The sequence below is a fragment of the Ciona robusta genome, chromosome 11 (genome assembly GCF_009617815.1).
Source record: "Ciona robusta chromosome 11, ASM961781v2".
In the NCBI taxonomy this organism is placed as follows: Eukaryota; Metazoa; Chordata; class Ascidiacea; order Phlebobranchia; family Cionidae; genus Ciona; species Ciona robusta.
In genome coordinates, this window is record NC_143245.1 from 6,704,436 (window position 1) to 6,732,369 (window position 27,934).

At 34.8% G+C, this 27,934-nt stretch overlaps 2 protein-coding genes across 2 annotated transcripts; both read left to right on the forward strand.

Moving 5' to 3' along the window:
- Nucleotides 1-151: 151 nt before the first annotated feature.
- On the forward strand, nt 152-4,808 carry LOC149728853 (uncharacterized). Its single transcript, XM_089889250.1, has 3 exons — nt 152-1,384; nt 2,367-2,934; nt 3,526-4,808. Exons 1-3 carry the CDS (start codon nt 1,282-1,284, stop codon nt 4,520-4,522), a joined length of 1,668 nt encoding a protein of 555 aa, XP_089745376.1. The 5' UTR covers nt 152-1,281; the 3' UTR covers nt 4,523-4,808.
- Nucleotides 4,809-5,872: 1,064 nt separating this feature from the next.
- Nucleotides 5,873-27,897, forward strand: LOC149728854 (IgGFc-binding protein-like). The gene is made up of 44 exons (XM_089889249.1): nt 5,873-6,056; nt 6,327-6,523; nt 6,683-6,942; nt 7,554-7,742; nt 8,533-8,671; nt 9,089-9,179; nt 9,417-9,572; nt 10,001-10,142; nt 10,579-10,690; nt 10,817-10,917; nt 11,860-12,044; nt 13,027-13,161; nt 13,575-13,672; nt 14,037-14,214; nt 14,711-14,882; nt 15,563-15,708; nt 15,943-16,053; nt 16,234-16,414; nt 16,666-16,786; nt 17,061-17,196; nt 17,540-17,669; nt 17,990-18,097; nt 18,310-18,401; nt 18,590-18,737; nt 18,883-18,953; nt 19,441-19,641; nt 19,856-20,020; nt 20,458-20,630; nt 21,165-21,309; nt 21,607-21,770; nt 22,120-22,241; nt 22,322-22,458; nt 22,711-22,805; nt 23,093-23,258; nt 23,560-23,681; nt 24,107-24,262; nt 24,517-24,797; nt 25,067-25,192; nt 25,389-25,483; nt 25,675-25,813; nt 26,101-26,229; nt 26,466-26,597; nt 26,769-26,940; nt 27,159-27,897. Exons 1-44 carry the CDS (start codon nt 5,994-5,996, stop codon nt 27,280-27,282), a joined length of 6,306 nt encoding a protein of 2,101 aa, XP_089745375.1. The 5' UTR covers nt 5,873-5,993; the 3' UTR covers nt 27,283-27,897.
- The last annotated feature ends 37 nt before the right edge of the window (nt 27,898-27,934 follow it).

A 27,934-nucleotide genomic window follows, 5' to 3' on the forward strand; every position in this document is an offset into this window, starting at 1 on the left:
CACTCCTGTATATTTTACAGACAAGCTACAATGTCAGGCAACAACGTTACGATGTCGCCCGAAGCCGGCCTTATATGTCGCAACGATATCCAGCCACATGGTATTCGGTGCCACGATTTCCAAGTCCGGTTCTTGTGCCTTGAAAGTTTAATTTAAGTTTTTCCTACTTAATTGTTGCCATAGTGAATACTGTGACACTTGTATTTCTATGTTCTTAAAAAAGAGCTTTTTTGCCCTGTGTAAAATGCCTGTCTTTCGCCGCAGTTCTATACGCACCAAAAATCGCATATAGCCATTATACAGTATAGCTTTTTGCTTTTAAAACTACCTACATACTTAGCCAAAAGGTTCTCCAGTGACAGTAATAAATATTTTATGCGCTGGAATTTTAAATCCAGATCGAAAAGCGACTTTACTTTGCCAGTTATTGCAATTATGCATATTTTGGGGTCGGCTAATGGTTTCTGTTACTTCAGTTCCCTGTTTTAAAGCAAACCGCTTGTCATATATTCCAATACTTGCCAATATCGGCCACGCGTTGAAGTAAAAACGTATGCGCTATATGTTCTATAAATATCCCTGCACTATGTAGCCAAGGGCAAACTATTACTGTACACGCAAGAGTATCCTAATTTTAAACCTTAATTACACCAATGCAGCTATTTTAGTCGGGATTTTTTTCGAAATTTCCCTTATGAGTGGGAAAACCAGGTACAGTCGAAGAGTTGTTAATGTATTGGTAATTATGATGTAATAAGCCCTAATTAGCGAGGCTCGATACGGCTCTGACACGCCTGATCACTAATTCATGCAGCAGACTCCAGTATTAATGGGCCTAACTATATTGCAGAGTATATAGTATAGCAGCACTCACGCTGTTGATGCATGATATTAGTTTGCGGAAGTAATGCGTATGAAGTTACAGTTACACGAAATTTAGGTCATGTTGAATCATCGACAAAATAGACAGATTTGGCAGAAAAAATCGTGTCGGTATAAATAAACAGTAGGCCTAATTACTCAGTTACCTGACAAAGACGTCTATATGCAAATTTGACAACGTTTGCCGTTTCTGCTTAGGAAATATTACATTTAACATCAAGGTTTGGTCGCTTTTAAAGTTAAATGTAGCCTATTGTACTCCGTATGGGTGAGGGCATGCGTCGAGGGACCTAGAATTTCGGCAAGAGTTAGCCTGTTACCACTAAAAGCTTATATTGTTTTTGCAGGATTGAAAACAGAATTTTATTATTGCAATTATTTGTTTATACAAGTTAGGAAATGAAAATTTCAACTTCGTTCGCTTTTATTTTACTTCTAACCAAGTTTGATAATGGTTGTACGATGACAACAACAGAGCCATCGCACGAAGCGGAAAATAAAAGTAAGAATACTTTATTTAACTTTAGCTATAGATGTAATTATAGACTCTCTTCATGCACAATTTTAATATCATTTTTTAAATTAATTTGCAAATCTGCATTATACGAACGTGTAAGATGGGGCATGTTTTTATTCTCTTTTCTCGTCATATTTGGTAGTACACAAAGAATCTTGACAGAATAAAATATCGTATTCTTACGACTCTAAAATAGCGTTGTTAAAGTTAAAAACACGATTAGGAATCTGATATAATATATTCTAACGGTATCCATCTTACTCCTCTGTACTATAACTGTTTTTGATTTTGGTTGTTTTTGTGTATTGTACACAACGACAAACGTACCAGATTTGTCAAATAGATTTCGCGCTTTATAATCACTATCGAGTTTCCCGGCTTTTGTGCCGCTAACTTGATTGGGCGTGCATGGCGCTTTCTGTTTCTTGCTTGCGTTTTAGCAATGCAAACTGTTTTCACTTCAGTGTACTATAGTTTGAGTCAGTTTTGTTTATAGTGAGTTAGTTGTCGTTTACCCGTGTTTTGTGTATTTTAGCCTAAAGTTAAAGTTGTTGTATGAAAGTAAAGTTGATGTATTGGTTTTTTTTATAATATGCTACAATGCTACATAAACTATTAATTGGTCTATAGATAGTATACGTAAGATGAGCCATGTTTTCATTTTTATTGTCTCCCTTGGCAGTAAACAAACAATATTTACAGAAGAACAATATTTATAACTCGCGACTATAAATGAGTTGATTGTTAAGAAACGTGGGGTAAGATGGGACACCAAGATTGGACACCACAGAATATCCGAATGTTTTGATGGTTGTGAGGAAACGATTTTATAATTCTTTGAATGTTATTTGTTTACTACCAAATTGGACGAGAAAATAGAATGAACATGTGTCCTATCTTCCCCCACCCTACTATATATAAATTATGTGCTAAGCTAACGGTATATTGTTTTTAATTTTTATTTCAGCTCTGGACTTTTCGACGTATAAAAACTGTGTGCCGTACCGAGGCAAAACTATAACTCCACGTTCAGACGAAATATTGTGTTGTAATACAACGTACGATGAGTTCACCCGTCGATGGTACTTTGGACAGATGTACCTCAGTGAAGTATTCGAAAGTCTTCGGGCTTGGAAATGTCCACAGTTCGAATCCGAGTGCAGGCAGCCGATTTTTGCCTTCACAGATTTCACACGGCTGGTATATAAACGGGCATGCAACTATACCGACTTTAAAAAGACCTGCTTGAATACCGTGAAAGATTTCGTCGACCCAAGCAACAGTTCTGGACTCACATCTAACGACTCAAATGAATGGTCATTAATCTTACGTGAACTTAGCCAGCAAAGTGTGCCAATAGATCCAGCACCCCCGCCGTGCGTGCAAGTTGCATTATACGATGCTGGTGGAAAATTTGGCGAGTATTACGAAGCGATTTCGACGTTTTTACCATTCTGTGGTATACTATGGTGCGGTACTGCTGCAAATTCAAGCATGACACGTTCGTTTTCATTGTGGTCATGCATGAACACCGGGTAGGTTACGAAATTATAATCTTCTATATAAGTCTGGGTTAGGATATATAGTAAGTTGGGAGAAGACCCCAACACCTCTTCGTTCTATTTTCTTGTCCCATTTTGTATAGTAAAAAAGAGAACATTTAAAGAATTATAAAACCGTATCCTCATGGCTCCCATATATCGTTGTTAATTCTTTAAAATACTATTTAGATATTTAGATATTGTGGGCTCAAGAAATCTCGTCCCCCACCCTACATAACCATACATGTTTTCATCTGTTTTATCGCCTCCTTTAGTGGTGGACAAAGAATATTTAAAGAATTAGCCGACGTTTAGGTTTATTTACTCAGTGACGAAGGATAACTTTTTTTTTTATTTTGGATTGACTTGTTCGGAATTTCGAGCTAAATATTAGCTGCTGAAGCTGTGAAAAACACGCACGAACTGTCAATTCTTGGGGTTCATAACCTTGAGATAGTTGGCCTTTTACTGAACCTAATGAGAAAAAATCCAAGTAAACATATTTTGACCCCCTATACCACACCACGCAAATGCCCTTTCTCCATGTAAATGTACTATTAATGAACTTATATCTTTATGTTTCAGATGCAGAGCAAGTATTATGATTTCCTTCATCATTATCATCCTGCTTGCCACTATGACGATTTTAGTGAACGGATGCGTAATATTGGTCTTTATCAGAAACAAAAAGTTGCTCAACAGTCAAGGAATTTACAAAACGTCATTAGCGTGCGCTGATTTTCTAGTGGGGGCGTTTGTGTTAACCACATGCGCGCATAGTCTGTATAGTTTTCCTATGACAGGCAGAAACACGGGGCAAGCGTCATCCAACTATGAAGTCGGGCCTCTGAAGTCTGTTTTCAACGATTCGTACATGATGGCAGTCGGTTTTGTCACAACACTCTCAATTTCGGTTTCGATTTACAGCTTAATGCTGGCGAGCTTTGACCGGCTTTCGGTCGTAAGAAAACCGTTAAAGTATAACATGGCATCTGCGAAAGAATTTTCGATACGCGCCACGCTCGTCTTATGGTGCGTGGCTTTGCTTTTCTCCGTACTACCGTTCATGGTACATAGCTTACGTTTTAGCATTGTAGCCTCGCTTTTGGTCGCATCGTCCGGTTCCAGCGCTCTTATAGTTTACTGTTTTTCATTTGTTATCCCTCTAATAACGACCTGGGTCGTTACTGCAGCAACATGCTACTACTCGTTCAGCCACGCCAGAGAACGAATGGCGAACGATTTTAAAACGGAGTTCAAATTGGCGAAAACACTTATTATAATGGTTAGCGTTTTTAGCCTAAGTCTTTCACCCACAATATGCTCGCTTGTTGGGGGTTTGCTAGCCCGTGGAATATATTACCACCGTCCAGGGTCTCTGGTCCCATCTGCGGCCTCAGTTTACGTCAGTTTTGAATTTGTTTCAGTCGTTATATTACTGGCTAACAGTTCTTGGAATTTTTTTATCTACAACGCAAGAAATGAAAGTTTTAAAACAGCAACGCGTCAGCTTTTCAAGGTTCCCGAAAGTATTTCCAATACAGCTCGGGTTTCAGCTACTACTGTGACTACTGCAAACTAAACGCTTTCTTTTGTTTGTGTTTTTTTTTAAACACTTTTAAAATAATGTTTAGCGTTAGTCGTTTTGGATTTCTTTTTGTTAATTCACCGCTGATGTTTTGTTTTTCCGGACACGAAGCGTGTATTTGTCTGTTGTGGGTAACTGAATACATTTAATTGTTCTTATGCAAAATGTGGCGTTGTTTTTCCTATGCTAGGTTAATATAAACGTTGTACTGAATTCCTATGTATATCAAAAGTATATATAAGACAACATTCAAAGCAGTCGTGTGCCATGCCGTTTATGCTTTAATGCGACCGTAGCGAGAGAAAATGAAAGATCACCGACAATTTTAGGATTAAAGTTCTGTTGTAAGCATGCCATATATTTTAAAGGATTTTAAAAGATACGTTGACAGTGTGTATTGGCAAACCGTTAGCTGTACCACTAAAACTCAAGTTTATCAAAAGGTTATAAACATGTTTGAATGAAAAATGAGTTTCGAAAAATAGGTTATTTTTTAAAATAATAGTGAATAGAGTACGTACTTTCACAGGCCACCTACGGAGTTCTCTTGTGTATTCATAACTTTCTTTGTGGTGACGCTTAGGAATTTTAGCTACGCTGAATGCTACAAAACCGTAACAGTTCAACTAAAACGTGATTTTGCCTTAGATTTATATATCGTGTAGTAGGGCGGGAGAAGGCAGGACACATTTATAGCACATGATATCCAAATTTTCTGATCGTGTATTAAACAATTAACGACCGTATATCTTGGAGTCGTGAGAATACGATTTTATAATTCTTTAAATGTTAGTTTTACTACCAAATGGGAAAAGAAAATATAGAAAGAAAAAGTGTCGCACCTTTTTCCAACCTCTTATATTTGTATATAGATTCCTTTAAAATGCAAAAATGTCAAGTTAAAACATAAAAAAACTGTTTTTACGAAAGCGCATAAACAGGCGAAAATTAACAACTATTCAAAAATAATTAGAAAATAGTCGTAGCGGAACGCCGGTAAGTAATATGGATAATAGGAACGGAGAAATGCTCAAAGCTCTCTGCCCCTTTTTCTCGAAGCGTTATATAAATATGCGTGCCTATACCTGTTTTTAGGGGGTACAGATTAGAGCTTGGAAAAGCGTTGCAGTTAAGATATAAGTGCTGTTTAAAAGAAGCCAGAATCAAAGACTGTGGTTTCATAAAATCTAAATTAAATTAAAGTATAAGTAATGGGTAGAATGGTTTATGTTTTATTGCCCCATTTCTTAGGAAATATATAAAAAAATACATAAACATTTAAATTTACCCGTATATCCTCTTGTCTCTTAAAGTGCGTTGTTATTTGTCAAAAACGATATAGGATGTCTAGGCATTATGTGTTAATGGTATCTATATCTTACCCCGCTGTTCTACATTAAATTAATCCCTTATTTTTGAAGATTCTGTTTTAGTATCTCGTGCATATTAACTGCCGAGGTAGAAAATGGCAGCATTCCAAATTTTGTTTTGCTTTCTGCTGCTTGGATTTCTGCATGCGTCCGGCCAGGTAAAATGTTGCGTAACATGTCTGTACTATATAATAGTTTTGTGTTAGAAGATTTATGTTTTGACTCACTTTTATCGGCCCAGTTGGGGGTAAACAAATAATACTTAGTCTTAAAGGATTGCATTACAATATCCCCTCGCCTCTAAAGTAGCGTTATTATTAGTTAATTTAAAATACGATCAGAGAATATTAGATATTATTATGCTAACTGTATACTTATAACCCTACAATACTTTATATACACGTGTTAAAAGATTCCTTTATCATTAGACAACATGCGCTGTACAGCCACCTTCAACAACAACATTTAAAGCCGTGTTGCTGGAAAATCTGGTGAATGTAACTCGCGCGCACTTTGTCAAAAACTCTGTAGGCGCTGATGGGTTTTCCAAAGTAAATGCGGATCAAAAATACGAACTGTTCGATCTTTTTGCTGCACGATATGATAACTCGGCTTCCACGCAAGCGTAAGTGCATTTACTTTAAATACAAATATGACAGTTCATATGTTTGTCGTTTATTCCCTTCTTTACATTGTATTGAAGTAATACGATCTTGCTATCGTTTTCGTGTTAACGACTGTCGTTGCCACGCCACGCATGGTTCAATAAGTCACATTCATTCAGATTTCTTGCCGGGTTTTTGGACATTCTCTATTCCAATCCGACGCCAACAACAACTGAATCACATCTTTCCAAGGTGGTTGAGTTGATAAAAATTGGTGACGTTGATTCGGCGCGAGTTGAAACTCGGAACGCAATAGCGGCTGGAATGCGTTCAAACCACATGCTCAACGCAACGAATAAAGATCGATTGACTATGGCAGAAGCACACGCTTTGGCTATGCTGCTGGATACGATTTTTAACACCATTCGTTCAGAATTAAGTAAGGACTCTTTACAGCTACTAACAGTATTTTGTTTTCTAAAATATAGGTATGAATTTATGTTTGTATAGCTGTTTTATAAATCATATTTTGATTTAAAAAAATAAATAAATAAATAAATCTTATAATAACACAGGTATTAAACCGTATTTTGAACAAAGCCTAATTAACGTGTATATTATTGTGCGGTAAACGTTGGCACAAAATATCCCATATTTCCTGGTCGTGTTTTTAACAACCATATAGTAGAGTGGGGGAAGATGGGACACCTTTTCATTCCTTTTTCGAAACTTATTTGGTAGTAAACAAAAAACAATCAAAGAATTATAAAACCGTATCCTCATGACTCCCATAGTCCGTAGTTAATTGTTTAAAACACGATCAGGATATTTGAATACTTTGTGTCAATGGTGTCCCATCTTCTCCCACTCTGCTATATTTAGTATAGGACGATAAAAGAGAATAAAAACACGAACCTTCTTACACCCTAACCTACTAAAAAACCATAATTATAACTTTTCAAGTCATATTTTTCATTCCGCTTATATACAACAACCTCACTGCTTAAATTTTCCACCCTAAACAGTGTTTCCTGATATTTTTCTGTCCAGGCACCAGAAACTTTGAAGTGTACCTCTCACTAAAAGTCGGCAGCACTCTCGCCTTTGCAATCGACACCACAGGCAGCATGTCGGGCGAAATCAACGCTGCCAAGTCTCGTGTATCTGCTATTATTAACGAAACCGCAGGAACGACAGACCAACCGCTTTTCTTCGTTCTCAGTGAATTCAACGACCCAAGTAAGTGTGGTATTTTGCTGGTGCTGGACACTGATGTTACTAATATTAATACGCGTATGTGTCTTTGGACAAGATGGTTAACTCTTGTCGTGATTTAATCCAACTCAGTGACCATGTTAAACGGATTGTAGCACCCTAGGTGTCAGGGGTAATGAGCCAACTGTGGCCTAAATCTTAAGTCCCATGATTGGTAACTTCTAAGCGGGCACGACGTGCATGAACCCTCCCTTAACGACGGTTTTATGTCATGTGTCATTTTTACATCATGTATCATGATTATGCCATGCTTTTGTTAGTATGTGTCATGCCTATGTCATGTTTATGTCATCTGTATGTATTGTGTCATATTTATGTCATGTTTATGCCATGTTTATGTCATGTTTATATAAGTAGCAGATTTTTTCTAATCAGTCTTGTAGCTTAATTTTTGTAACCACACCTTTCATCGTACACGCTATATGGATACTCTGGGGTAATGAGCCAAAACTGGCCTAAATCCCAGGTATCAACAAAAAGCCTCACCCATGTAAAATACGCTATACAGTTTTTAATATTGGCGACGTGCGTAGGCGTTCCAGCGGTATACGTACATACTTCTTTTACCGGTAAAAGCCAGCATGTTCTGGTTAATTTCTGCCAAACGCAATTCAGTCTGCGTTCTGCATTTTTCGGGGAATTATATTTTTAAATTGACCTTTTTTAATTTTTCGGAGAATTATATTTAAGAACTTAATTTCTTTTTTATATTTCTATGAAAATTATATTTTTAAACACTATTGTTTTCCAATAGGGGTGGGACCGACGCTAGCCACTACGTCACCGACAGCTATTCTGACTGGTTTGAATGCCTTGAGAGCATCGGGTGGAGGTGACGAGCCGGAACTTGCCCTTGCTGGAATATATAATGCTCTCATTGCAAGCACCAAGAGGTACTTTTGCCATTATGACGGCGCCGTGTGTATATGCAATTATAATTGCACCGTGTAAAGGAGGTTCATGCATTTGGCCCGAAGATGATGGGTTCAAGGTTCACTGCTGCTGCTATTGTGGGTTTATAAGCAATTGCTCCAACCTAGTAATCCATTATAGGTTGTTCAAATATTCAGCCATATAGTTTAAAAAATTTCTCTCAAAAATTCATTACCCATAAAGTTACACATATGTGGGAGTTCATAAGCGACACAAAGTGTGTGAAATAGAACACACGTTTTAGGACGACTGTCGTTGCCTGCCACGCGAGAATAAACTAACGTCATTCATTCACTTAGAACGAAAAATACTTTTTACCAGCCATTTTCTTGTACAATTTTTTAATCTTCTACAATAATCACATTCTGTATTTTTAGATCTGTCGTTTTCATGATCACGGACGCCACGGCAAAAGATGTAAACTTGGAAACGAGAGTCATTGCCCAAAGCGTGATACGAAAAATCCGGGTTGGTAGAAATTATATTTGAATTTTATATTGTTGGCTTAAGTGTTGTAGTAAACTAGAACTATATCGATCAGAATGGTTCTATGAAGTTGGCAACTCGTAAGCGAGAACGAGCTGTATGAAACAGAGCACGCGTGTTACAGGTGCCATTGTCCTACAACGTGAAGATAAATAAGTAAAAATCATTTACTTTAATTTCAAAAATATATTCACAGATCTATTTTATTCTTTTAAATAGATTGTTTCCCTTCTCACGAAAAATCTCCCGTCCGCTGCTGGGTTTCCACTTTACAACCGAATTTCATCCAGTTCAGGTGGATTGGTGACAGTTACGAGCAAGAGTGATATCACAGGAACATCTCAACTGTTCAGGGCATTAACCGAGCAAGGACAAGTAATTAAGCTTAAACAACACTTTACTAAATACAAAATTTATTTTTTGATGTCAGCTTTGTGGGCGTGTTTGCAAGATGCTTAACGGCGATTGCTTCAAACCCAGTTAGTCCCTTTATGGGTTGTCTGAATTTTCAGGCATAAATTTATTACAAAAAAATGAAAAAAATCTTTACAAAATAAACACCTAGCATGAACGCTGTGTACGTGGTAACTCGTAAGCGGGCACAAGGCGTGTAAACCAGAACATTTGTGGTATAACAAATGTCGTTGCCTTGTCGTGCTACGATAAACAAGTTTCATTCACTGGTATATAATAAGTTAAGGTAAAAAGGTCTGTGTTTTTTCTCATTTGACGTCAAATTTGGTAGTAAACAGAGAATATTCACAGAATTATGTAACTGTATCCTCACGACTGTATTTTTCCAGGTAAAATTAAAGATCGCTTTGAACGTAACAGCTCAAAACTCAAGCTTTGTTATGGATAGTACCATAACCAGGGTCACTATTCTGCTAACGAGGACAAGTTTAACAGGAAATCTTAGCGTTGCATCAATTACGAATCCTGCAGGTATACAACTGTGTGTGGTATTTTAATTTTCTTTTTTAATGTTCCATTTGATAGTAAGCAAGGAATTTTTACATAACTATATACCAATTTCTTACAACTCTATCTCTTATAAGGTAGGGTGGAGGAAAATAGGACACCTTTTCATCATATTTTCTCATCTCATTTGTTATAGTAAACAAAAGACACTCAAAGAATTATAAAACTGTATCCCCACGACCCCCATTGTTAATTGTTTAAAACACGATCAGGATATTTGAATATTATGTGTTATAGGTGTCCCGCCTTCCCCCACCCTGCTATATTCGATCTCAAAAAGCAATGAGTCAAACCAATCGGTCTAAATCCCGGGCCCGATGACGTACCTAGCCGTAGCGCCTCACCCATATAAAATACAATCGTTCGTTCCTATATTTATTTTCTGTATACTTTGTTTTAGGCTCTGTCGGTTTCACGGAACTCGTTAACAACGATGGTTTAGTTCTTATCCAATTAAACAGTACCGTACCCGGAAAATACTTCATTAACTTGGTTGAAGAAATTAGCTTCTCGTGAGTTAAAAAACATTTCACAAAAAAGTATTTTTTGTTATATATTTAGTTATCACTTTTAAACTTTTTAGAATTTTTTTTGCAATTTCGAAAAGTCATTATTTTTATTTTCAATTCTTTCTTTAGATTGGAGGTGTCTGGATCCAGCGTTTTTGGTGGTCTCCCGACTGTATTTGAAATAAAAAACGCAACTGGAGCGTTCGTGCACAATGATCAAGCAAGAGCAGGTAACCCTTTGTGTATAGCTTCTGTAAAAACGATATTTATTTATTTAGCGCTAAGGATACAAGGTCTGTATAGCACAGGCCTGGGTACAAGGCGTGGCAAAGCTATTGAATTATATTGGCAAAAATTCGGCGTGACGTAAGTAAGTCTTTTAACTGTATTGAAGCTTAAACTGTTGCAAGAATTTTCAAGCGTGGGCGAAAACTTTTTTCTGCGTCAGCACGCAAGATAAACAAGCGTGACGCATGGTAGAATATGTCTCTACGCTGACAGCGAGACAGGTGTACGTGACTAAAATACTGGGTGATATATACATGACGTAACGCTGGTGGTACTTATACGTGATGCTATGCACAGAGCTTTGGGTCATTATTTCACTCCTATGTTTGGGTGTAAAAACAAGGGCTGCATGTTTGAACAGCCACGCATTTTTACCTGTACTTTTAATATATGTGCACACGTGCGTGTTAAAACACGAACGCATTTCTGCAATGATTTTTAATCTGTACTTTTGATCTAAAAAGCAAACTGGCATTTTTAGCAGCGACGCGTTTTAATCTATATACTTTATTACTTTTCCTCCTCCATGGCGTGCTGTTATATATATATCGACTGTCGTTTTGCTAATTCCCCTCTCTTCTTAGTTTAAACTAATTTGATCCTCGCTGTCGTATTCCAAAGATAATTAAATCAATGAAAGCCAACCCTTTCGTCTATATGTGTGCGACTCTTTATAATTGGCGGGGTTTAAGTGCGCCAATTCCGGCCGAACGGGAGTTAAATCTTCGATGTTAAAAACGATCAAGACATTAGACTTCTTCAACAAAAGTACACCTATTGCTGCTACAAAATACGTAACGAACAAACTTGTTCGCCTAAATTATCACCTCTTTATTGTAAGAAAACACAAGCCATAAAGTGGTGATATCCAAACTGTTTTCTAGGCAATGAAGCTCATATCGTGGTTGACATGTTCGGGGATCTCAGGGGAACACAACTAGAAGATATTTGTTTGATGACACCGGACTTTACACTCATTCAAGCAATTCCAGTGGCTAGATGTGGTAACGGTCTAGAAGAATACAGAACCATTCCAACTTTCACAATACCAACGCAACCATTCTTGATCGTAAGTGGACTGTAAAAAATAAGTTAAATATAGGTATTTTTTCTGCCGCCGTTGGTCACTGGTTTGAGAGATCACGCTGTAACCATGGAGTAACAGGTTCGATTTTCGATGCTGCTATACCATTGTAGGCGTGTGTCTTTAAAAAAGCCATTAAATTATATTTGCTCCAACTCAGTTGTCACCAATAAATTGTCCGAGTTGTTAGTCGTATAGATAAAACAATAACCTACTAAGTTACTTATGTGGTAACTCAAGACAGCAGGAGATGTACGAAACAGAACACCCGTGTTATAACGCCTGTCGTTGCCCTACCACGCGATAATATAGTAGGGTGGGGGGAGATGGGACACCTGTTCACTCTATTTTCTCCTCCAATTTGGTAGTAAGCAAAAAACATTCAAAAAATTATGAAACTGTATATTCACAACTCCCATGCACCGTTGTTAATTGTTTAAAACACGATCAGGATATTTAGATATTATGTGCTAAAGGTGTCCCATCTTCCCCCACCCCACTATACATAAGTTACATCCATTATCCATCCACTCATTGAATAGGTAACACGAGATTTGAAATCTACGTTAAATTAATCTTAAAACGGAAATTGTAATATAACTTTTGGGTGTGGTATTAGCATAAACAGTGCCATACAAGTTCAACGGCGACGCGCCTTTAATAATTAATAGATATCAAAACATTCTAATTTTAGAAGCAGATAGGGAGGGAGTTCAAATTCCCATTCATTGCCAATAGAATATCTAATCATTCATTGTTAACCTTTTCGTTTTATATTGAGCATTCAAACTCATGTGTCTTTGGACAATGCGTGATACCGTTAATATTACACACTAATACATCATCGGGCATTATGTATTATACCACGGTTCCAATGAATACACATGAAAACTCCTACGCTAAAAAGTCGTTTTCTATACTTAACAATGGAATTCTGTGCTTTGAAATTAATATTTTTCCTTTTCAGTTACTTCTTGGGAAAAATAATGTGACCGGTGAAAAGTTTCACCGAGTTGATCCCTGCATTATTACGCCCCTGGTGGCCAATTACCAAATAGACCCGATTCCCGACCAAGTTATTGATTCCGGTTCAGTTATCACCGTAAGTTATAACACCAGTTTTACCAATTAAAGTCACATTAGTAGTTATACAGTACTACACATTTTAACTTTTAGGTGGTGTTGCATATGCTCTGCTCTAACAATTAAACGGGCTTTTACTAATATAACTTGTCAGCTTTACACATAGAAACAAACATAATCGCCTGCGAAGTGACATATACGTGATAGCCTACTCTATTAGCCAGGCGAGAATAATATAGGAAACATTCTCTAAAACTTAATCCTTTGCGAGTTTAGCAGCCGCACTTTTATTTGATGCTTTAATTTGAATAAATTCTGCCCGCGTAGAGTTTTTACCGACTGTCGTTTTGCTGCTAATCCACTTCTCTTAACTGTTTAAATTATTCTGATCTTTGTTACTATGATAAATAAAATCTATGTAATGTAATACAGGTTTCCACGAAATTTACTAACAACGACTTGGCAGATACATTTACATTCGATGTTTCCGATTCAAGGCAATACGTCCAATCCTGGACCCCAGGAAGCGGGTAAAAATAAATCAACAGATTTCTATTTCTTTTGTAAATTTTATTTGTAAACTAATGTAAGTATATAAGAAACTACAGCCCGACGTTGCAAAGTAGTTAACGCGTCTGTGGGGACATGTGTATCTTTTGGCATGACCTGCACGGCAATTTCTCCACTCCAATGGTTGATTATGAGTTGACTAAGCTGTCAGCCATACACTACAAAAAAACGATCATAAAACATTTGAAAAAATAATTACCCACAAAGTTGCATACGTGGTATAGCTCGTAAGCTTACACGAGTTGTATAAACGGAATTATGCTATAACGACTATCGCTGCCCCGCCACGTCAGGATAAAGCAAGTTACATTTATTTTCATGCAGCGTCACGACTTCTATCGCAAAGAGTGTAAATCGCAATGTTCGAATCACAATTAGCGTTCCTAGCACCGCTGAAAACGATGTTATCAGTAAAGTAACGGTGATTGCAACTGCTCAGAACGGGAAAGAATTCGTATTTACTACTTTCAATGTTATAGTCAGGAATGTTAAAGTCGTGAAGGTATGTATGGCTATACGTGTGTATCAACACGAATATTGTGCATGACAATAAATACCTAATAGATTTTGCACGCGACATGTGACCATTGGTTTTTACGCTATGTGGTTCACGTGTGCTGTACCTGAATTTCAACGCGAGACACTGGTCGTTCTTTACTAGAATTTGTCACCAATTAAATGTACATGTACTTTTTTAATGTTTCCCAAAATATAACACAAACCACAAGGTTACATACGTGGTAACTCGTAAGCGGACACGAGGTGTTTAAAACGGAACATCCGTGTTATAACGAATGTCGTTTTCACATTACGCGTGAATACATAGTTTCCATTCATTCAAATGCGGTTTGATAAGCAGCGCATTAATTTATTGGAAATATAATACAACACTGTGCCCTGTATACATCAGCATTATGATTTGTTTTAATCAAACATAATACCATCTTACCGTAACTTTTTTTTTATACCATCTTACCGTAACGTTTTTCGACGCACAGTGTCCAACTTTGATTGCCCCATCTGGCGGGAGTCTGAGTTGCAGTAAATTTAACGCTGAGGGATCCATATGCCAAGTTGTCTGTGAACCAGACTATGTGATTGACGGTGCTCAACAAACGAACTGCACTAATGGCTCGTGGACATTCAACAATTTAAAATGCAGATTTGTCGGTAAATATTGTGAAAATGTTTTTGTTTTATCTTCCCTGATTAATCTATATATATTATATATTTATCCACGATTGTGGTATTTTATAAGGATTGTCCAGTGCCGATTTTTTTTTTCTTTATATTTTCGATTTTCACAATCAACACGTATATTATGTAGCTTTTAATCTTTTTAACAAACATTTGCACGCTTGAAACTTGTATATTGTGTTTTAGTAAAAGTTTTTTGTTATATTTATTCACACTTTTTCCAATAACATTATAATCTGATTTTTTGTGATGTTAATCACATCTTCTTGATGTTAATTAAATAGGGTGGGGGAAATTGGGACACCTTTAGCACATAATATCCAAATATCCTGATCGTGTTTTAAACATTAACAATGTTCTATTGGAGTCGTGAGAATGTAGTTTTATAATCCTTTAAATGTTCGTTGTTTACTATCAAATGGGACGTAAAAATAGAGTTAAAAGGTTCCATCTTCCCCCACCGTACTGTATGACTTTCGTTATTATAATATAATAATATATAAATATATAATATAAATCCCTCAAAAACAATAGTGAAGCTCTTATTATTATTTAAGAAAGAAAATAAGAGATTAACAAATAAAAATAAAATTTAGCTATTCATAACTTGATAACTATGTTTTATTACTAAATCCTTGAGTAATAAATTGCAGGCAAAAAACAATGCAAAGTGTCTGGAGATCCTCACTACACCACATTTGATGGCAAGAGATATGATTTTCAAGGCACATGTATTTATCAAACAGTAAAAACTACATTCAACTCAACGCGAGGACGTTTAGAACCATTTTCAATCTTAGTAAGTATTTTTATTATATATGCCCATATATATATACTATTTTTCATGGTTGTCAAAATTGTCAGCCATGCATTGAAAAGAGAGACTTTATAAAAATTATCATGCATAAAATTACATATGTAGTAACTGGTAAGCAGGCATGGGGTGTATGAAACAAAACTGTTGTACAGTTGTGCTAAGAACTGAGGTATGGTTTTCATTTATGTGAGTATAAAGTTTTATTAATTTGAACAGGTTGAAAATGAATTGAGATCTAAATCGTTTCGAAAAGTTTCTTGGTTCAGAAGAGCATTTATTGACATCAAAGGCACATTAATCGTTTTCAGAAAACGAAGAAAAATTTCGGTAATTATTTTTCTTCCTAAAATAATATATGAATAATGAATATATTATATAAATAAATCATTGAAACCAGTATACTTGTACATTGTGTTGCCACATGTGTGTTATACAGAATACTGAATGTCCTGGAACATTAGGACAAATAAGTTCCGTTCATTCACTAATAAGTGTATTATATTTTAGGTTGATGGCATCTTAGTTAATGTACCAATTCAAATTGAGGTAGACAGTGCGAATATAGTGAATATTAACCAGCGTGGTAGCCTGGTTGTTTTAACAACTTCGTTTGGGCTTACTATCACTTACGATGGCAATGCAAGATTCATCATCACATTATCAGGCTCATACGGAAACTTAGTAACAGGTATATTATATATATAAAGGTTTTTTATTTAGCTTGCTGTTATATTCTAAAAGCTGTATTAAACAACACAAACGAAATTTTAGGATTTGCAAGTTCAGAGGCTTTGCATAAATGTAATATTACACGCAAGTTGCAACACCTTTAAAAATTTAAAACAGTTTTTACCAATTTTAGAACCTTTTATACTTAAAATTATTGGTTCTGGTTAAGCTGTTACGTAATACCGCCTAAAACCTACTTTTGTGTAACAGGCTTGTGTGGTAATATCAATGGTAATGAAAATGATGACCTTCGTTTGGCAAGCAACCATTCAATTCCTGCAAATCCAAATAAGTTTGGCAATAGTTACAAAGTGGGTGGATGGAGTGCAGGGTGAGTTCAGAGTTGTAAATCTGGGGTGTCATTATTTAAGCACTTTCGATACGGCCATGCTGGAAACTTCTTGCTTTGAGGAAAAAGCGAGTTATAAATTCATTGCCAAAAAGTGTAAAAATGCATTTTCACACCATAGTTGTACCCGATAAAATGACATTTTAGTAAGCATATACAAATTTTGGGCATAAAATAAGTGTTGAATAAAAAAAACAAAAACAACAAGACATAAAATTCGTGTTTTTCCTAAAAAAATAAATTATTTTATCACTAGGTGTCAGGATGGAGATCCTAATGACGCAGATGGTACCTGTATAGAAGCGAACAACTACAGAAATTTGTGTAATGTGGTGGATGGAAGTTGTTTCACTGAATGTAGAGCTGGGATTAAAACGCCTGATATTGTTCAAGTGAGTTCTAGATGTTGCTACCATTGTCAGTGTGTGTGTTATTAAGCAAGACATTTAGCGGCAATTGCTCCAACCCAGTTAAATGGCATTTGCTTTAACCCAGTGGTCTTTTATGGGTTGTCCAGATTGTCAGCCATATAATCACTTACAAAGTTACATCTGTGGTAACTGGTAACTCGTAAATTTACACGCGGTGTGTGAAACAAAATACCTGTGAGATAATGACTAGCGTTTTTGGGTCAAGCCAGTATCTAAATTGTTAGATTTTTAAAGTTTGATGTGTCGCAAACAGACTTAAGAAAAAATGTGCTGTGGACCCTAAATAACAATCCCCACATTACAGGACTGTGTGTTTGACATGTGTGTTACATCTGGAGACCTTCAAGCATTGGAAGAAGCTGTAGCAGATTATGCAGATTCATGCCAAGAAAACGGATTCAAAATTTGTGACTGGAGAAAAATCACAAAAACACGTATGTTGGCAATTTATTGTTACAACCCTTAATTGCTGGTTCCAAAACATTTTAAACCTTAACTTTTACTCAACAACACCCAAGCCATATAGTCATATTCTAAGTGGGTGAGATCTTACAGCAGGGCATGCCTTCGGATCTGTGATTTAGGTCAACCCTTTTTTTTACTGTGTTGGTCTTTTGCTAAAAACTTTTATAAAAATTACGGGTGAATGAATTAGCTAACAGCAAAAATACACTTTGTGTTCATAATTTAACCAAATCCACACAAAATTATTTTGTAAAAAATGACTTAATATAAACTTAATTTGTTTTAACAGCGAAAAACTGTCAGCCAAACGCGCATTATGAGCACGAGGGAACTGCTTGTCCAAACAGCTGTATCTTCCCTAACCGAGCTAAAAGGTGTTCCAGACCTAAAATATCAGGTAAATAAATAAATTTCTCTGTTTTATTGCTACCAGACTAAATTGCATTCACCACATTAATCAATGAGGTTCCCTATGTTCCACAACTATGGAATTAAACCAAAGATAATTATTAAGCAGCATAATTTAGAATTATTACTTTTTTTAGAGAAATTTTAATTACAAAAATTTTGTTTTGCATATATGCATTGAGATAAAATGACATATTACAGGTTGTGTTTGTGATAGTGGGTATGTATTGTCCGGACAAGATTGTGTGCGACTCTCACAGTGTGGTTGTACAAGTGCTGGCCGGTATTATAAGGTAAGTTGAAAAGAGTATTTACTAGCTATAAATTATAGGGTGGAGGAAAAACAACTTTTCATTTCTTTTTCTCAACCTATTTTGTAATTAAAAAAATCAAGGAAATAAAAAACTGTATCCTCCGACGATGTGCTAAAGGAGTCCCTTCTGATCCCACAGTACTATCATTAACCACCACATATATTTAGGATGGTGATACCTTCTTGAACACTGACTGTACAGAGCGTTGTACTTGCCGAAACACAAAATTAACATGCAAAGCAACATCCTGTGTGGCAGGAGCAGAAAAATGCGGCATTTCACCAACTACACTTGAAAAAACATGCATGCCAATAAGTATGTATTATATATCGATATGTAATATATGTTTGTATAATAAGTATAATATAATTATGTAGTCGAGTATTAATTTGTTTTAATTTTTTTCTTTGTATTTTTAAAATAAATATTAAATTTTTTACAATTTTTATTATTTGTTCAGCAACTGCTACATGCCGTGCTACAGGAGATCCACATTACCGAAGTTTTGACAATAAGAAATTTGATTTCCAGGTAATTATTATTATTATATATAGAAATTCAAAGAAAGTGCAAATATTTCTTGATTGTCAGAATTAAATTTTTGTTTTTAATATTTCACTAACTCTGTAAATTTGCCACCTGAATAATTTGTGACACTATAGTCTGTAATACCCCGTCAATTAGCTACCAAGTCTGTGCAGGGATTTGGGCGATAAAGTTCTTCACAAACTTTTTAATTTCCCCAGCATTTACATGTCATATGGAGGGATATTGTAGCAAAGCTTGGTTATTTTTCACATACTTATACCATCTAAGCATGCCTTATAAATAAGGAGTAAATTTCCAGTGGAAATATTTTAGTACAGCAAGAAGTTTCCAGTAATAATTTTACAATAAAAACAGATCTTTAGTAAAACATGCTACAGAATTCTGTAGTAAATTTCCAGATTTTTTGTAAATCATGCTAGCGATTTTTTTAGTCAAATCTACATTTTGACCCATATGTTGTTTTATACAGGGAAGCTGCACTTACACAATGGTGAAAACTGTTTCAATGCCTCCAACCCAGAGTTTTGCAATTCGAACTCAACATGAGTTTCGGCCACCCAACAAAATTGGAACTTACGTTAAATTTGTTTACATTGAATTCAGCACCGCTAGCGCAAATTTAACGATTACTTTGGGAAAATTTAATGGAGAATCTTCTGTCTCAGCAAAGGTTTGTTACACCATGGCTTAATTAATACATAGGCTAGGATATAAGCTTTTTCTGAGTTCTGCGCAAAATCTTTATCACTTTAAAAGAGCTTTGTAAATTATATAAAACACAAATAAAAAATATGGGTTTTAGGTGCTAACAGTACTTCCTCTTACCCCAAAGTAATATATATTGTCCACAGTAAAACATACTTCAGATTTCCCATGTCTTACAGGTTGAAAATTACTTCATGACCACACAATATATTCGTGACTACAAAGATAGTCTGTTTACTGTGAAAGTACAAGGAAAGGGACCAGTTGTTATTTTCTGTGGAGTTGAAGTGAAATACAACGGACATACGGCGAAAATAACTTTACCAGGAGTATACTCAAACAAGGTAAACCTCAATAAATGGCATCTTATATACTTGTTTATTTACCATTTGATTTAGTTACAAATGGCTAGCACTAATGGTGATATTTTTACCAGTACTCTTTAACTCTCTGCTAACCTCTTGTTCTAGCTTTGATGGTTTATTATAGATACTAAACAGCAAGTTTTCTGTCGTTAAAAAAACAAAGTTTAACATGCTTATAACGGGCTGTTTTTACTACTACACATCTACACTTAGCAATATTTTTTTTTAAAAAGCTATAGTCAAAGGACAGTCTGAGTTGTACCACCCAGGGTGCTGGACTGGTAATCCAAAAATCTCACCATGCGACCTTACCCATGCAGAATAGAGTATATGTCAGTATGCGGCTTACAAGAATGCTCTAAGATCCACTATGTTTTAATTCCTACACGAACATTTAAAGATTTTGATTACTCTAGGTAACTGGATTGTGCGGTAATTTCAATGGCAATGAAAATGACGACACCACTACGGCAAATGGGACGTTTACAACTGATTTAAATGAATTTGGAGTCAGTTTTCAACACGGTACATGCGGCACACCTAAACCACCTCCACCCTTGGTCTGCTCTGTGGCGGATATAGCAAAATGGTAAGATATCTGTGTTTGATGAAAAAGTTCTATTTGAAAAAGAGACTGACGATGCCATTTAGGCGAAATATATTTCTCCAGTATTACTAGTAGTATGACTTAATTTTTGTTGGTTACGTTTTCGCAGCACCAGATCATTACTGTACTTTACTATACAAGAATCGTTCAACTATATGTACATCAGATCAGGGCCAGATTCGCGGAATTTATTACAAATCGATATCTGTATTTGGTTTTAAAATGTGTGGTAATTTTTTGGTGGAGAAAATTAAACATATTTTTGGGGTTGGGCTTAAGACATAATTAATATAATTTTAGGCGGTTTAAGACTTTATTTGTTTTGGCATAAAGATTGGTAGAGTATAAGACATAAACAAATTTTTGATGGGTTTCAATTATATTTATATAAGTAAATAAATAATTTGTAGTAAATTTTGTGTTGAAATTCATATAAAAATTACTCTTTTATTATTTTTTTAAGATTAAAAAAATATTTATTATTTTTTGTGATTTATTATTTATTTGTTTTGACAGGAATTCTACCAAATTTTGTGGAGTTCTCACTTCTGCTACTTCCATATTTGCGGCTTGTCGAGCAAAACTTGACCTTACAACTCTACAGGACGATTGTGTGTTTGATATGTGTGCAAATAATGGGGGCCTTTCATTGTTACATGAGGTATGTACTTTTCATACTTATAGCCGGAAATTTTATAAATTTTCTGTGATATTTTTCCTATGTTATTTTTAACTTTCACAATAGCCATTTTAGTTGGTCCTTTATATTTTTCTTTATAATGTGGTTATGCTTTTTTCTAAGTTTTGAATGAATTTTGTAATTCAGAAGACATAAATCTAAAACATAGGCTTTAATAAAATAAAAATACTAAAAAATGTGTTGTCCACTGAAAATTTTTCTCATCTAGAATATCTCAATTTTTCTTTTTATTCCTAAATAAATACTCTTTTATTGTAGATATTAGCCCTAGCTGTAGAAGAATGCACACCAATCACCGGTCCCATGTGCAACTGGCGAGCAAATCTAAATGTTACGATTCCACCTTGCCCCGCAAACTCTACCTACCAAGGATGTACATCAGCATGTCCCAATACATGTAGCGACCCAGATTCTGAAGACAAGTAAGTTGTATATTTTTTATAATTCCTGGAGGTACAAGATTGAAGCAATGTCCATTAAGTTTTTCTCAAGGACACATACGCCTATCAGTATAAACAATGCTTCAGTCGGGCGCTGAAATCAGTTGGTTTAGCGCGCCTCTAACCCAGAGATAATGGGTTCAAGGCTTGCCGTTGCTACCATTGTTGTATGTGTCCCTTTAGACAAGCCACTTAACGGCAATTGCTCCAACCCAGTGTCAGCCACAATTATCAGCCATACATTAAAAACACAATACTCTAATGCATCAGCAACATCAATAATTTTCTAATGCATCAGCAGCATCATTAATTTTTGCATTTTTCTATCCAGTTGCCCCCTTCCAAGTACAGAAGGTTGTCAATGCGATTTCAACCACATATGGAAGAATAATAAATGTGTGAGGGAATCTCAATGTGGTTGCATTGCTAAGGGTGTTGGCTTGGTGGAACAAGGTGGATCTTTACTACTTACGTTTTTAGTTTATTGTTTACAATTTTGAAGCAAAATATATTTTTATTTCTTCTTTTATCAGGTTACATCAAAACTAATTCAAAATGCACTGAAACCTGCACTTGTGATGGTCCAAATAAATTCCAATGCAAAACTATATCATGTACTGCTGATGAACAATGTAGAGCAGTTGGTTCATCATATGCTTGTGTTCCAAATGTGAGTTACTACAAAAAAATGATTAAATAAAAAAAGATTACATTTTTTTCGGAAAATGTTTTTGTGTTATAACTTTTTTACCCAAAAGTTATTAACAATTTTCTGTATAAAAAAAACAAATTTTATTATCTGCAGTCTAAAACCAATTTGCCCTATTGATACAAATCATAGGTAAAATAAAAATAGCATTAACATATTAAAAATGAAGCTTTAAAATATATAATGGGCTAATTTTTTTTCTCCTGTTTGTAGGAAGCCAATTGCTTTTTACAAGGACCATCTTACTATTCCACATTTGATGGCAAACAATATAACTATGATGGGAATTGTGTGTATGTTCTTGTAAGGTAAGTGTACACTTGGTGTGAATCATGTCTGGTGCTGTGGCACAGTGGTTAGTTATCTAGACCAGACAAGTTCGAGGCTTGATGCTGCTACTACTGTGGCTATAATGTCCGGCACCGTGGCACAGCAGTTGGAGTTTGTGTGTCAGACTAGTTTATACAGGTTCAAGGCACGGCGCTTCTACTGTTATGTTATAGGTGTTCTTAAACACACTTTAACAAAAAAATATTATGTTTTCACAGCTGGTTTGTGGTCAAAAGTTTTTAAGATTTTATTTTATTTTTTTCAGAGCAATGGAAGTTGCTGGTCAGGTCCCTGCTTTTACTATCACAGGGAATAAAAATGTAGAATGGGGTATAAGGGTTCCACAAACTAAACTCTTCATCAAAGTTAACGCAAGTGCTGGATTTAAAGAACAAATGGTTACCATTCACCCTGATGGAAAGAAAGTGCTGGTAAGAACATTGTATTATTTAGGGCATGCCATAGTTGTTATCATGTCTCATCTTGTCCAGAGGTTACAGGTTTAAGTCTTGGTAAAAGAGGAATATTTTTTGGTTTTAAACAAGTATTTACAGAATTGTATAACTGTATTCTCATGATTCGAAAAGAGTGTTTTTATTGTTCAAAACCTGATTAGAAAATGTGGGGTCTTTTGTGCTGAAAGTATCTTTTTCGGCTGTACTTATCTAACCCTACTTTTTAACTAATGAACTAAAAAAAAACAAAAAAGATTAAAATAAATTTCCTCTACAGTTAGATGGATTGACTCTTTTACCTGGAAGTAACTACATGGGTGTTACTGTTATGATTCAATCTAGTTTTGTGATGGTCAGATTCAACTTTGGACTTGTTATAAGGGTTGGCACACAAGGAGGGTAAGGGCAAGCGGGGTTCAGAAATTCTTGAAAGATTTTTTTATAGAATTGCTTAAAAGATTTTTAATTTTTTTTTTAGTCTTATGGTTATTTTTTTGGTTTATAGGCAAAACGAGAATAAAAAAAATTAGTTTATAGACAAAACAAGAATAGGCATTACATTTATTTTTTTTAACAATAGGAGTGACATTAATATAGAAAATCCTATTAAATAGGCCTAATATGGCAAACAATATATTTTACCTCTGCTTAGTTGTATTTGTATAGATACTTATAGGTTGTTTAAATTGGCATTCATACATTACATAAAAGTTAAAAAAAACTGCCAGAAACGAGGTGTATGAAACAAAACACCCGTGTTATGACGACTGTTGTTGCTCCACGTACCGTGAATAAATAAGTAAAACTCATTCATTTATATCTAGAATCATCATCACTGTACCTGGAGTATTGCGCAATAATGTTCATGGTATGTGCGGCAGTTTTGACGACAACGCTAACAATGACTTTAACATTATGGGACGGGAATTATCAGTGAATGAATTTGGGGAACACATGAAAGATAAAACTGTCACTCAGAGGTAAGTTTGTACATGTGTAGTAGGATGTAGGACAGTACAGAGATTAACCCATTGTAGAGATGTGTATGAAACAGAACACCTGTGTTATAGCAACCTCACCTCTTAGAAGAAAATAAACATAACGCATTCATAAATCGTTGTTTTCTGAAAAACAATTGGAAAAATTATTTAATTTTATTTGCGTTGAATTACACCTATTGCTTAGTTTTCTCACACAACATTTGAAGTTCTTATTTAATTTGTGTAAATTACAGTTGCACAAACGGTAAAGAGATGCCCACAGTTTGCGGCAGAAAACACTACCTACCGTTTATAAAGAGCCCATGTGCATGCGGTGTGCTTAGAACATCTGATGTGTTTTCAAAGTGTCGTGGTATGGTCAATGTAGCCATGTATGAAGCCGCATGCACAAAAGCAGCGTGTATGCACAAGGAATTTTTCCACTGGATAGATCGTATGGTAGCTGGTTATACAGCAGAATGTGCAATAAGGTCTTCAATCGCATTAACCAATGTCAGAAGTGCAACAGGGCTAGGTAAGTTATGTAGAATTTTCTGAAACATAAGTTTTTTTATGCATTTTCACAATGAATGTGTAAAATGCATGGGCCTACCTATGTATTTGTTTTTGTATTCATATGTATAAATGTATCATTTTTACTAAAACTTTAAGCTATGTATATGTGTTTAAAAGTTTTTATGTAGATGTGTTCAAAAGTACATATACATTTGAGTTGCCCCACCATGCAAGGATAAATTCATATTATTTTGATTTTTATGTTTAATTATAAAATACAATCTGCAGATATGGTTTGCCCTGATAATTCCCATTATACAATGAATATGCAACCATGTATGCCAAGATGTGGTGACAAGACAGCATCAATTTGCAAAGCGAATAGGCATGTAGCCCGTTTCATGGCACAGGAAGGTAAATAAAGAGCCATTTTGACATTTTTTTTATTTTTAGGGCATATTTGCATACTCTTTTGTTAAAAATTTAGATTTTATTTTTGTGTTAGCAAAACTAAAATAAAACTGTTTAGTTTTTTATTTTTAAATCGATTAATAGTTTCAAACAAAGTTTTAATCTAGTGTTAGTTATTTTCTGCTACTAAAACTTGTAGGTTGTCAGTGCAACACCGGTTTTATTAGAAGTGGATTAAAATGCGTGCCTGAAGATAAATGTGGTTGTACCGGCACCAATGGGTTATATGTGGAGGTAATGGTTTGTGTTTGCTAATTTAGATGCTATTATAGGTTTTAAGTGGTGTTTAAATGCATAATGTCGCTTTTCATTTTTATATAAAAATTAATATTATGGTTTTTAAAGTCAACTTTTTCAAAAAGTAACCAATTGGACAAATTTCCTAATAAAAAATGAATAATACGGTTTTTATGTTGTATTGACAGCATGGTGACAGTCGAACGATAGGAAAATGTGACAGAAAATGTCAATGTAGGAACGGGGTATGGAACTGTGCTGCAGAACAGTGTTTTAACAACCAATACTGTGGTTTAAGACTTGGAAAATTTGGATGTCATTTTACTGGTACCTAGTACAGCTTATGAGACATGTTAATAAATTAACATTATTTTTAATAAAACTTATAGTTTATTTTGAATAAAATTCACGGTTTTCTTACTTGGTAGTAAACCAAACAAAAAATGGTCCCATTTGGTAGTAAACAAAGAACATTCTAAGAAATAAAAAAATGTATCCTCACAACTTGCATAGACCTTTGTTAATTGTTTAAAACACGGTCAGTATATTTGGTTATCATGTGCTAAAGGTGTCCGTCTTCCCCCACCCTACTATAATTATTTTTCGTTTTTTAGATGAATGCAAATACAACAACGGTGGTTGTAGCCACATATGTTCGGTGTGCAAAGGAACAATTGAATGCAAATGTCCTGCTGGGTTCGGATTAGACACTGATAAGAAAACTTGCAAAAAAGGATTGACAGGTATTAAATTGTTTAATTTGAAAAAAAAACTTTAATCACCTGTATATATAACAGAAAAAGTAGGTAAATAATTTAACATATGTAAAACAATCAACATTCAGTTATTTTAAATTTTTAATTTATATTGCTAATGAATTTAAACAAATTATTAAATTTTATGTTAAATTATATTTAAAATTTATTTTTGTTTTTCGAAGAAATAAAGTATATTTCATTTTATTCATTCATTTACCCAGGGTGTACAAGCCTATTAGATGAATGGAAAGTAAGTTACGCAGATTGGAAACAGAACTTCAACAATGATTGGAGACAAAGTTACAATGCTTATTTAGCCAACAGTGCCCTTCCTACACCAACAACATCATCCAGTAAGTTTTGGTTCATTATCATTTATTAGGCCTATTATTTACTTAAAAAAATGTTTGTTTCTGAAATTTGTTCCTGCAAAGCTACATACGTGGTAACTCCATAGGTGGGAACAGGGTGTTTGAAACTGAACACAAGTGTTATAACCCAAAAAAACAACTACTTACATATAGATTCCTTGTTCTACTGGAGCAAATGGTTCGACACTGATGATTCAACTGGTGGTGGTGACAATGAAAGTTTGGAAAGAATTTTGAATTTTCACCCAAATGAAGTTTGTACATCACCCCTGGCAATGGAAAAGAAATTAGTCAGTGGAAGTACTACTGCTGCTCAATGCCTTGCGTGAGTTTACAGTGTTTTTATTTTGGTGTAAAAGTTAACTTTTTAAAATTTTACCCTAATTTTGTTATGTTTTTTACAAAAAAATCACTCACACAGTTACATAACTCAAAAACTCATGAAGTATATGAGACAGAATATCTGTAATATAATGAATGTCGTTGCCCTGCTACCGTCGATAAATATAAGTAAAATTCATTAAAACTAGTTTTCTTTTACAGTGGTAGTGGGAATATTCAACTACGAACAGAGAGTGCTAATATGGGTTTGGTTTGCGTTGATTCAGATCAAATGACAGGAGTTCGTTGCCCTGATTATTCTGTGAGGTTCCTATGCATGAAGTGATCTAATTATACCTGTCTAGTACTAGTAGGGTAGGGCATGATGGTAACATTAGAACATACTTTTAAACAACTGCTTTAAATTTTGTAAACCTGGTAATATTTTTGTACTTATATTGTTAAAAAATTCTTGTATAAACCTAAAAAGATCGAGTGCAAAAACACTAAAAGCAAACAAAAATTAAGTCCAATAAATGGTGTTTTAAAAACGTATATATACTTCATAAAAAGGAGTATTACCACTTCGAAAAAGAGACTGATAATACTAATTATTGTCAAAATATATTTATGTTTGGTATATTCACTGTAAGTTAGGCTCAATATTTGTATATGACATATTTTGTCCATTACTTATAAGTAAAACTAAAATTGTTAAAAAAATATGTTTTTTAAATTGAATTAAACAAATTATTTTTAAAATATATTGAACTTCATAAAATGTAGCCATCTTGCCCTGCCATATCTATACATTGTGTAATCCTAATCTTGTACCTAATTATATTGTAGTTGATATTATTATATAAAATTCTGTTTTGGTTGTTAGTATAAATTATAAAAGATGTAATGTTTTACAAATATAGCCACAGTACTGTAGCGTGAATAAAATTAAAAGTAGAAAGTTTTGTAGTTTTTATTGTATAAACATTATGTGGTTC

Coding starts and splice junctions, on each gene's coding strand:
- LOC149728854 (XM_089889249.1), top strand. CDS start 5,994: ATGGCAGCATTCCAAATTTTGTTTTGCTTTCTGCTGCTTGGATTTCTG. Junction 6,524..6,682: donor AACTCGGCTTCCACGCAAGC/GTAAGTGCATTT, acceptor ACATTCATTCAG/ATTTCTTGCCGGGTTTTTGG. Junction 14,883..15,562: donor TTTAAAATGCAGATTTGTCG/GTAAATATTGTG, acceptor AATAAATTGCAG/GCAAAAAACAATGCAAAGTG.
- LOC149728853 (XM_089889250.1), top strand. CDS start 1,282: ATGAAAATTTCAACTTCGTTCGCTTTTATTTTACTTCTAACCAAGTTT. Junction 1,385..2,366: donor GCACGAAGCGGAAAATAAAA/GTAAGAATACTT, acceptor TTTTTATTTCAG/CTCTGGACTTTTCGACGTAT. Junction 2,935..3,525: donor TGGTCATGCATGAACACCGG/GTAGGTTACGAA, acceptor TTTATGTTTCAG/ATGCAGAGCAAGTATTATGA.